Genomic DNA, 10014 nt, shown 5'->3' on the forward strand with positions numbered 1-10014 from the left:
AAACACGGCCAGCAGGCGGCAGCAGCTTTACCTGACCGATCGATCTGCCAGTCCTCCACAGCTCAAAAGATTAAGGAAAAAAAAAGGCTTGCACCGTGCTCATGTGAAAGCAGCTAGCACTGCTTCTTCAAAGGTTGGGTGTGATCTGCTGAGAGTTCCAGGGCTCTCGATCTAGTCAACTACTCCAGCCTGGGACTACGCCGTTATCAAGAGGGGAGCAAATTCACAGCAAGTTTTTACCGGTGCGAGGTCCAGTTTTTACCGGTGAAGTTTTGAGCACAGATTCAGTAAAAAATTGTGGTGGCGTGGGATGGGAGTATGGCCGCAGCAATTTACAAGTTTTCAAGCTCGTGGGCGGCAGTGGCAGCAGAATAGAAAAAAGGACAAATCTACACTAAGTTTTGCTGCATATGAAGCAGTTTTTTGTGTGTGTGTGTGATTACTGCTTTGTACTGTGAAGAATCGTTCCTCATTTCTGCATTTGTATATCACTCCGAGGAGCATTCAAGCCGCATATGGACATATAGGAAACGATGCCAAATTGATCTGGATGCTCTTGGTAGTAACAAGCATTTGTTTGGCCCGCCGACGACTGCAGTAAATTTAAACTATGAGAGAGTGGTAATTTTAAAGCGAGATAGAAGGTTGAAGTAGTAAATCTGAATCCGTTGTGAAGCTGATTCCTGCGCCAAGAATTAGCAAGCCAATGAATTGGCGGGGTCAGCCAGACCTCAAATGCAAACCGACCTTGGAATTAGCAGAGTAAATTACCTTCCCGCTTCGCTGAAAATCTCATGCGCTGTCGATCAGAAAAAGTCTAAACTCATTACCCCTAAACTATAGTGCCAATTACATCCAACTTAGGTGCTCATAAAGGTAGAAAGGTAGGTTATGTGTATGTATTCATAAGGGTAAGCATGCGTACGTGTACATGAACATCACGTCTGTATTTCGGGGAAAAAAACAAAGCGCGCTAGAACCGGACATGTATAGACAACTTGGACATCGGAGAGAGGCAACCAAAATCTCATCTTGCAACGGTTCTCTTCGAAATGGCACAGCCTACACGGAGTCTGACCCACATAGCAGCTGTAGACATACATGTACCCTCGGCAGCAGCAACAGGAAGGATTATCTCAACATGCCGTCTAAATCTTTGGACAGAGAAGGAAAACGATCTAGCAGAGTAGTTTACACGGAGTAACGGAGAAACACTGGCACCACCGGCGGCGCGGTGCGTGAACGGCACACGGGTACATGCAGGCAGGCATGCCCAGGCCACCGGTCGGTGTCCGCCCGGGACATGCGAGCGGCGGCGTGGCTTCTCCTCAGAGGGCTCGCGCCTTGACGATGTCCATGCTCATCTCGCTGGGGTCGGTGGCCTGCAGCTCCAACTGGATGCCGTCCAGCTCCCGCTTGAACCGGTCCTTGGAGCTCGCGTACAGCATCTTGCTCCTCACCCTCGACGTGTCTGGGGACCTGCGTGCGTGCAGATCGATGAGCCGCGGATCCCTTCACTACGTACGTGTTCGCCGCCGGCATTGCTGGCTGGTCAGCGATGGGATGGATAACCGGTACGGTATGATGATTACCAGGAGATGAAGAAGATCTTGCTCTTCTGGCAGTTCTCGTCGGTGGTGAAGTCGAAGTCAAAGACGGCGTAGCGGCACTCGCTGTCGGGCATGGAGGCGGTGAAGTCGTCGTAGGTGTCGCCCGGCTTCCCCAGCCTGTCCACCACCACCTGCTGGGTGTGCTCGTCGATCTTGAACGTGATGAACCGGAAGCTCCGCTTGGACTTGAGGTCCTGGAACTTGAGCTTGCACTCGTCGTTCACGGCCATCCCCGACGCCGAGTTCGCCTTGCATTATCAATTTTTTTTTTTGGTTTTGCGACAACAGCGCAAGACCAGCAAACACGTACGGTTACAGAAGAAATAATCTCGCAACCTTATCTAATCTCTAATATATAAGAAATCAAGTGAAAGCAAGACGGCATTGATCTGCTACGGGAACATCGACGATGTCTCACCATGGTCGACGGGTTTGTCTCGTTTCCACAGCCGGGCTCGACGGTGGCGAGGAGGCGGTGCGCGGTGGCGATGGCGCGGGCGGACGCAAGATTTCCAAGGCCTGTTTGACAGGGAGGAGGAGGGCAAAATATAGGAGGCGGGGATCTGCCATGCCGCCACGTTCGGAGGAGAGGGTGCGTTTGACCAAGCACGTCCCCTTCTTCTTGCGCAGCGCGCGCGTCCGGCATGCGCGCCACCACCACCCATCCATGATCCATTGTTGCGGCCTCTCCGGCTGGCTAGCGACCGAAACATGAGGAACACTAACCAATCCTGAGCTGTGGCAGCACGATTACATGCATGGTTGATTATCTCATGTCTGAATTACTCGACAGAATGCACACAGAAATATCTCGCGTTCTTCAGGCAATAGAGGCAACGAAATATGTAAAAGTAAAACTGGACCCTGATGGATGTGAAAATTAAGTGAATCCCCAGAGTATAATTGCAACGCTGGTTTCAAATAAGCATATGCCAATGCCAGCAAAGACAATTAGAAGAACACTGAGGACATTCAGAGGTACCAAACTGATAAATTTCAAACTGCACGTGGTTGGCAGATAAATTCTCATCGTCAGTTAAGCAACCATGACCGCACAATACAAGTTGTCCAGAAGGATCTTCTGCATCGTAAGCTACAAAATTTTCGTTCTTTAACCAAAAAATTTTACAACCTTCGGGGCCTGTTTAGCTTTTGCCTTTGTGTTGGCGTTCTCATCATTTCCAGCCGATTTTGAACCAGATTGCTTCACTTTTTTTGATTTGGCAGGTTTCGGTTCTTCTTCTTGAATGAAATCGTCTTCAAGGTCATCTCCACCATGGTGAACAACAGGGCCTTCCTGATAGTGTTCTTCCATGTTGACATCTGAAAATAAGCAGACCAAATGCACCAGTAAATAGTTATTCATGTACTGGACAACTACAGCATAAGTCCATGCATCATATTACTAACCATCTCAAACTATATTTGCAGAATTTATCGCAGACGTTGGCATAAGCAAAAGGCCAGATATCGTCAAGTAAAAAGCAACATTTCACCCATCCTTACATAGTCACATGATGCAGAGTCTATATTATACATACTTTTCCTTTTATCTTTTTTTGACACTCCTCTACAGATAAAATAACTGTAGATTCCTTTCACAAAATCACCATCCCAAAGAAACAGTAAAATCAATTTCATGTAAAAAAACACCAGGCAAGAATATGGTGTATGCACCCTGCAGAAACACCTAGCTGGTTACCATGGAGACTGGATAATAACTAAACGTAGGTTGAATATATAGATAAGTCACAAGAATTTTTCCACATGCTGGTCAGCGCTCCAACTTTTGAGATTTTGTCTAAAATATGATGTTGCAAAGATATAAAGTTGATGACCATGAGCTGCTTACCATCGTCTCTGGAGGACATCAAATCCTGTTTCCCTTTACTCGGACAATGCTTGGCCAAGTGCGTAACTTCACCACATATCTTACAACAACCACCCTAACAAATATATGGAGTTTAGATTCAAATGCATGGAAGCCATAACCTTAACAAAATAAAGAAAAAAAAGAACACAAGTTGAACCAGTCTAAACAGTACTAAAAACAACAGAAGAACATTGTGACATCAAAGAAGATTGAAGTCTCAACACATTGTTTTCGTTAGATAGGCTTGTGCAGGATCACCAGGAGGATAGACTTGGGAGCTAGTTAGAGGAACTCAAAATTCCATAAACAGTACAAGCAGTTCAGTATATCTGGATTTGACAAGGGCAGCCTTCAAAGTTAAATGCACAGATAAGTTCAAGCTGGATTACTGTTTTTAGAGGCTCATAGGATAAATTGCATAAAAAAATCTAAAGCCCCTGAAACTAGCAACTTCAATTGTTTGCCATATATTTGATAATTTGAAGGACTATCTATTTGTTTGCATGGTGTGTGAACATCCAACATAAGAAGAAAAAAACTTTCTAGTCATCTAAAGTGTAGAGGAGATCAAAATGGCCTAACTAGTACATAAAAAATATAAACGGTAAAATATTTTCTGCCAGGCACAACATATTGTTTCCAATAAATTCTAGTTACAAAATGCATATGTGTTCTGATTTCAGTATCTTGCATTTGCAACACCAAGAGAACTGAGAAGGTTTATGGTGAAATACCTTTGGATAAATGCCATGCTTGTTTTCAGGACAATCCTTGCTCAAATGCCCTTGCTGTTTGCAGACAAAGCAGCTTGCAAACTTTGTACCCCCTTTATACAAAATAGTGTTAAATGAGTGAAACCACATAGGTAATGATAACACTGCTGGCAGGTACAAAGTACCAGAAGATGTCTAAGATGGATGTATGAGGATTACCGTTTTCAATTGGCTTGGGGCATTTGGAAAGAGAATGTCCAGATTCACCACAGTTATAGCAAAATTTCTTTAAATTCCCCTCGTTTTTCTCAGGACAGTTCTTCAGACTATGGCCCCGCTCCCTGCAGAGCAAGCAAATCTGAACCAAACATAGTATTACTACATGGCTAAAAAGAAAGCAAAATCGATCATTGCAAAAGTAGAAGCCAAACGTAAACCAATTGACTAAATGAACACCAACAAAAACAACTAATTAACTCTGAGTATAGTTCATTAGCAAGAGAATTTCACAGCGGGGAGCTGCCAGTCAATCACGTAACCATTTATCAAACCAGCACATGTTTGCTCAAAAAATTAAGTAACGAGTTCACATCTGGCAGGCAGGGATAGTATCAGTAGCTGCACAGTGGCACTCCTTGCCCGACGAAAACCTAACCAAGCAACGGCATGCTACAAGAAATTGAGCAATCTTAAAAAAAAAGGATGTATCACTTGTACATCCTACGCCGGCTACATTATTCAGCGTCCATGGCATCTTCAGCAATTTGAAATTACGCTACACAACGCGGCCTCACAAGGTACCGAATACATCGTTTTCAGAAGGTACTAGTTGGTTCGTACCTTGTTCTTGTCCCAGAGGACCTTCTCGGGGCAGGCCTTGGCGACGTGCTCAGTGGACTTGCAGATGAAGCAGCACTCCCCGGGCCGCATCCCGGGAACCCGCAGCGGGTGCTTCGACCTTCTGGTGCCTCCCTTGTTGGCCTTCTTGAACATGCTCTTCTTGTTCTTCTTGATCTTCTTCTTGGAGCCGTCGGCGGAAGGGGCCGGCTGCGGAGGGAAGAGGTCCGGGTTCGCCTCCCGGAAGCGCTTCCGCGCCTCTCGCTGCCGCTTGTTCGCCATCTGTGGCTACGGCTGCCTCACTCGCGCTTGCTTGCTATGGCCGGTGTCTTCCTCGGCGGCGGCGGCGGGAGGGGAGGGCAGGGGAGAAGGGTGTGAGCAGAGGTCGAACTCGGAAGGAGGGGTTCTCATTTGGTGGAAGAGAGTGCTTTAAGATTCGTGTTTTTATACTGGTACAGCGGATTTCTCACCACACAAGGCAGCGCTTGCCAAGCGAGTCCGATTTCTCACTAGCCACTAGTGCCAGACGTAAATCAGTCAAATCCGTCCAACCAATTTCTCCAAACACGTTTGAACCGGGGATCGTTTTGAAGAAACATACAAGGGGGAATCCTCGCAAAAAAGAAACAAAAAAACATAGAGGGGAAACTGCTGGCCTTGAAGGCCTGCTGGACGGAACCAAGTCCGAAATCAAATTATCGGTCACCCAAACAAACGGCAGCACCGTCTCCTCGCTAACAAACATATAAATTGTACGGCATAATGTTTTGTACAAGTAACTTAACCGACAAGAAAGAATCCTGCGTTAAATCGATGTATATGTTACAACGTCTCGCCTTGTACATTTTTGGTCCAACTCCAATCATCGTTTGTACAGCGACTCCCAAAGAACACCGAGGTCGACATTGCCTCCAGAAACGATGATCCCTATCTTGCTGCTCTCATGCCAAACAGAGCTTTGCTTGAACTCGTCAGACATAACAGCGGCAAGGCCAATTGCACCACTGGGCTCAACAGCTACCTTCAGGAGCTCGTAGCACATTTTCATGGCGTCCACAATGGCATTGTCATCCACAACGATGATATCATCCACCAAGTCACGCACCACAGGCCTACAAAATAGAGATCAGATTTACCAAATTCCATAAAACGAGATAGAATGCTGAGTTTAGAAGTGCTCCGGGCTACATTTCAGATATTGGTGGTTAGATATAGTGCTTCTTTTACTGTCAGTATCATTAACTCACATACTCAGCAAAAAAAAAACATCATTAACTCACAGCATAACTGGAGATTTTACCCAATATGCCAATAGTATATGTTCTACCATAACTGCATAACATTGAGTATTGGCAGCGTTGCAAATTATTTCAGGACATTAATTCACAAAGCCTTCCAGGAAAACATATTATCCAACATTTTCATCAACTTATCAAACAAGCATACATGTCAAGATAAAGAATGTATGTTGTAGAAAGGTTCAAAGAACCAAAGTGTGAAAAGATGATGTAAGTATGTTCAATGCAAATTGCTTTACCATGTCAAGTCACCAAGAAAAGCTCGTAATCCATCAGCAATGGTGTTTGTGGAAGGCAATGTGATGATCTTTCCAGCAGCCTTGGACTGGGCAGAATCATCAGCACCTTTTGGCTCTGCTGCCAGAATACGTATTGAAGGGTTTATGGCCTTTGCAGCAAGGGCCACACCAGAAATTAAACCACCACCTGTAGTTCAGCCAAAAAATTATGCTAGTGCCAAAAAATGAAAATAGTGTCATTCGCGAAGAAGTTGATGTGGTGCATACCACTAATGGGAACAATTATTGTGTCAATTTCAGGGACTTGCTCTAGAAGCTCAAGAGATACTGTACCCTGACCACTGGAAAATCATCACAGATATCCAAGCATTAAGAGTGCATGTTGGTAATACACAAAAACAGAACATGAGAAAGCAGGCTGATCCAAAAATGGTTCAACTGATAGCAGTAGTTAGTGTCATGTATTAGGGGCCAAGTAGCCTTTCATTTCATTTAGCTTCCTTTTGTGTCTGGTGCACCAGTAAGCTTATGCTCCAGTTCCTTCATTTCTCTGCCCACATTTTTCTTAAAACCTGTAATCTTCTGTATGATCAGGGTCTTCCTTTTTGCCTTTCAAAAAAAAAAAGGGTCTTCCTTTTTGTCTAAAAGGATTAAACGAAAGATGGGTTGATATTCACTTAGACCACATAGCCCAACAGGCAAAATAAAAAATCTCGTTGATGTGATAAGTTCATGATGTGCTAAGGTTAGTATCAATTAACTCCAATCGTTTTTGTAATCACTTCACTAGAAGAAGAACCCATTGATACTGAAGTAAGCATCTGATAAAACTCTTCATACATGGACATCCATATGGTCCTCATTATTATACGAGGATCTCAGGATATGGAATCCAGAAACACGAAGGTGTTCCAACAGACTGCTAAACCTACACGCTACATCCTTATGAAAATTGCTAATAATCTAGCCATTTGAGTGCATCGCTTTACAAAGCGTTGTGATCGTGGACCAAAAAGAATTCTCCATACCTACAGTTCCGAATCCCAAACTGACTTCTTGCACATCACAACAGTTTCTTAAGATTTAGGATAAGAACTAACCGAGAAAGAACTGAAGACAAGTGCCACACTAAATCCACTTAACATTCATTACCAGAAGAAACGTCTAAGCCATTATGAAATAAATAAATTGTATATCAGAAGCAACTCTAGTGTTTGGAAATGGGCATAATCTCCACATCGCCCATTCGGTCCAACCAAATGAAAGAGAATCAATACACTCCTTTCCGGGAGCAATTCATTATTCTTGAATGCAATATATGACGCCCTGTTTTACTGGGCTCTTCAGGTGTGCTTCTTCCCACTTCTCCCTGCATAATAGAAGAACTAAACCAGAAAATCATTTTATAGCCAAAAGCCCAAACGCACCTGATAGTGTACTTATTATTGAAGGGATGAATAAGAACAGCACCAGTCTCCTCCTGGACTCTTTTACAAACAGATTCTCTAGATTCAATGCTGACATCACTCCAGATAATATTACCACCATACCGCCTAACGTTGTCGACCTTACATGCTGGTGCATTCTTTGGTATGACAATGTGTGCAGGTATGCCACGCAGCTTTGCAGCTAAAGCCACTGCAGCAGCATGGTTCCCACTGTGAAGAAACCATCATATCAATACCACTCTGTTCTGCAGATGTCTGGAAAAATTGCAAACAAAACATTGAGGCTAGCACCAAACCTGCTATGTGTCACCACGCCCTTTGACGCCTGCTCATCATCAAGCACAAATATTGAATTAGAAGCGCCTCGGATCTTGAATGCGCCACTGCTCAGCACAACATATATTCCCACACAAACAATCATCACAGTACCGTTCGTTCAGAAAAGTTTAAAAAAAAAGTGGTGATGTACCAAATACATTACAGAGCATTTCCAGAACTGAATAACAAACACATCGGGCAGTAATCCTACTCACGCCTTCTGGAAGCACTCGCACTTGAAGAACAGCTGCTTCCCCACTATGGCGTCGATCGATGTCGAGGACAGAACGGGCGTCCTGTGCACGTACGGCGCAATGCGGGCCTGCGCCTGCCTGATGGAATCGATGTCAGCGGCATAACCCTGGCCTCCTGTGCAGTCGCCGCTGCCGTCCCTGCTTCCCATCGGGCCTAGTAAGCTACAACCGCATCAGTTCTCTTGGAAAACAAACAGATATTAGTAGTCAACCACGCAGCAAACTTGTCGGATTGGGATATCCGTCCGAGAAGAAGGATTTGGCGTTTGATTGGCCGCAGTACAGAAGAGTTAGTTGCAGAGCAAAATTTGCCCCTAGAACAATCAATCCGAGGAAAGCAGGGCTTCCTTACCGGCAGCAGAAGGAAGCAATCGAGGTCCGGATGAATCTCCAGGTCCCCGCTAGGCGCTAAGGTGAGGAAGGGGAGGCCGAGGACGGCGACTGCAGAAGAACTCCGGCGTGCTGCTTCCTGCTTCGCTTCAGTAGTGTGTGTTGGGGTGCGAAGCCCACCCAAAAGACACGGCCCATCAGAGGCCCAACCCACTCTAATTCACACGGCGCGTCGTCGAAGCCCGCTTGCTGTGTGAGGCCAAGGCCCGAGGGTGAACATTCTTCAGTGTTTCTCACATTTTTTTGAGGAACCGAGCTGCCGGTGTAGTTCAGGATTCCAATTAGGCAATTACTCAGCTGAGATCGTCAGATACAGGGATGGGGTCATGCCTCATGGGCAAAAGCAAAAGGAAAAGGAGACGTGTAGTGTAGGAGTGTTGGACAGTAGGAGAATGCACGGGCACCGATCAGGTTGTTGGCAGCAGCAGACAGCAGTGGCATACCGGCACTGGCAGCGGCGGTCACGGCCTCACGGGTCACCGCCGGCCTCCGTCTCCCCGAGCCGAGAGGCCGAGAGGCTGTCCTCTATGGCTGTCGCTCGTGGCGGCGACGGATGACCAACCATGTATAGAGGAGGTGACCTCCTCTCGCTACTATTCGTTAGCCAGTTAGCCCATTATACTTTGCTGGACCTTGTACAATTAATCGACCAGTAGAGCAGTGAGTTGACACCATCTATCGTTGCGTGCTTTAATAAAAAAGACTGCCAATTTTCAGAGAGCAGTCTCCTTGACTTTCCCTGATGGACCTTGAAAATCTAGGACGACCAAGCAGCAATCACCACGCTAACTAAGATGGATAGATCCCTTGGCCACCGGTGCCGGCACCGGTCGAGTAGTCATCCCCCATTTGTGCCCCTCGCTTTTGGCGCTGACTTTACGGTTCAGATAACGACGGCGAAGCTACCAGCGTACCAGTATCATCTTGCGTTTGTTTAATTCCCCCCACACGTATACGCGGCCTTCTTCAAGAGAAACGTCACCGAAGTTGCTTGCAATCTACCGAAACACCAATGGCCTACGGCCGGTTCAGAG

The 10014-nt window shown here is 45.8% G+C and overlaps 2 protein-coding genes across 4 annotated transcripts; both read right to left on the reverse strand.

The window, feature by feature from the left end:
* Positions 1 to 1020: 1020 nt before the first annotated feature.
* Positions 1021 to 5494, reverse strand: LOC112898769 (actin-depolymerizing factor 6). Of its 2 annotated transcripts, XM_025967057.1 has the most exons (7): positions 5037 to 5494; positions 4416 to 4554; positions 4218 to 4309; positions 3463 to 3556; positions 2821 to 2933; positions 1593 to 1858; positions 1071 to 1479 (listed from the first exon to the last, which is right to left on the reverse strand). In XM_025967057.1, the coding sequence occupies exons 1-7, from the start codon at positions 5313 to 5315 to the stop codon at positions 1329 to 1331; spliced, it is 1134 nt and encodes a 377-aa protein (XP_025822842.1). In that variant the 5' UTR covers positions 5316 to 5494; the 3' UTR covers positions 1071 to 1328. The 2 variants fall into 2 exon arrangements, with proteins under 2 accessions (XP_025822840.1, XP_025822842.1); XM_025967055.1 differs by lacking the exons at positions 2821 to 2933; positions 3463 to 3556; positions 4218 to 4309; positions 4416 to 4554; positions 5037 to 5494 and adding an exon at positions 2029 to 2354 and having other exon boundaries at positions 1021 to 1479.
* A 265-nt stretch (positions 5495 to 5759) lies between these two features.
* LOC112901222 (serine racemase) lies at positions 5760 to 9093 on the reverse strand. 2 transcript variants are annotated; one of them, XM_025970080.1, is made up of 7 exons: positions 8943 to 9093; positions 8552 to 8744; positions 8315 to 8401; positions 7998 to 8228; positions 6838 to 6911; positions 6571 to 6757; positions 5760 to 6145 (listed from the first exon to the last, which is right to left on the reverse strand). In XM_025970080.1, exons 2-7 carry the CDS (start codon positions 8737 to 8739, stop codon positions 5896 to 5898), a joined length of 1017 nt encoding a protein of 338 aa, XP_025825865.1. In that variant the 5' UTR covers positions 8740 to 8744; positions 8943 to 9093; the 3' UTR covers positions 5760 to 5895. The 2 variants fall into 2 exon arrangements, with proteins under 2 accessions (XP_025825865.1, XP_025825866.1); XM_025970081.1 differs by having other exon boundaries at positions 8552 to 8752; positions 8943 to 9092.
* Positions 9094 to 10014: the final 921 nt, after the last annotated feature.

Source organism: Panicum hallii, chromosome 7 (genome assembly GCF_002211085.1).
Source record: "Panicum hallii strain FIL2 chromosome 7, PHallii_v3.1, whole genome shotgun sequence".
In the NCBI taxonomy this organism is placed as follows: Eukaryota; Viridiplantae; Streptophyta; class Magnoliopsida; order Poales; family Poaceae; genus Panicum; species Panicum hallii.

What these genes read in the sequence shown, in the direction of transcription:
- LOC112898769 (XM_025967057.1), bottom strand. Translation starts at nt 5,315, where the DNA reads ATGGCGAACAAGCGGCAGCGAGAGGCGCGGAAGCGCTTCCGGGAGGCG. An exon ending in TCCTCTGGGACAAGAACAAG is followed by an intron (nt 4,555 to 5,036) that starts GTACGAACCAAC and finishes TGTTTGGTTCAG; the next exon opens with ATTTGCTTGCTCTGCAGGGA. An exon ending in CCCCAAGCCAATTGAAAACG is followed by an intron (nt 4,310 to 4,415) that starts GTAATCCTCATA and finishes TTTTGTATAAAG; the next exon opens with GGGGTACAAAGTTTGCAAGC.
- LOC112901222 (XM_025970080.1), bottom strand. Translation starts at nt 8,739, where the DNA reads ATGGGAAGCAGGGACGGCAGCGGCGACTGCACAGGAGGCCAGGGTTAT. An exon ending in AATAATTGTTCCCATTAGTG is followed by an intron (nt 6,758 to 6,837) that starts GTATGCACCACA and finishes GCTGAACTACAG; the next exon opens with GTGGTGGTTTAATTTCTGGT. An exon ending in TTTCTTGGTGACTTGACATG is followed by an intron (nt 6,146 to 6,570) that starts GTAAAGCAATTT and finishes TCTATTTTGTAG; the next exon opens with GCCTGTGGTGCGTGACTTGG.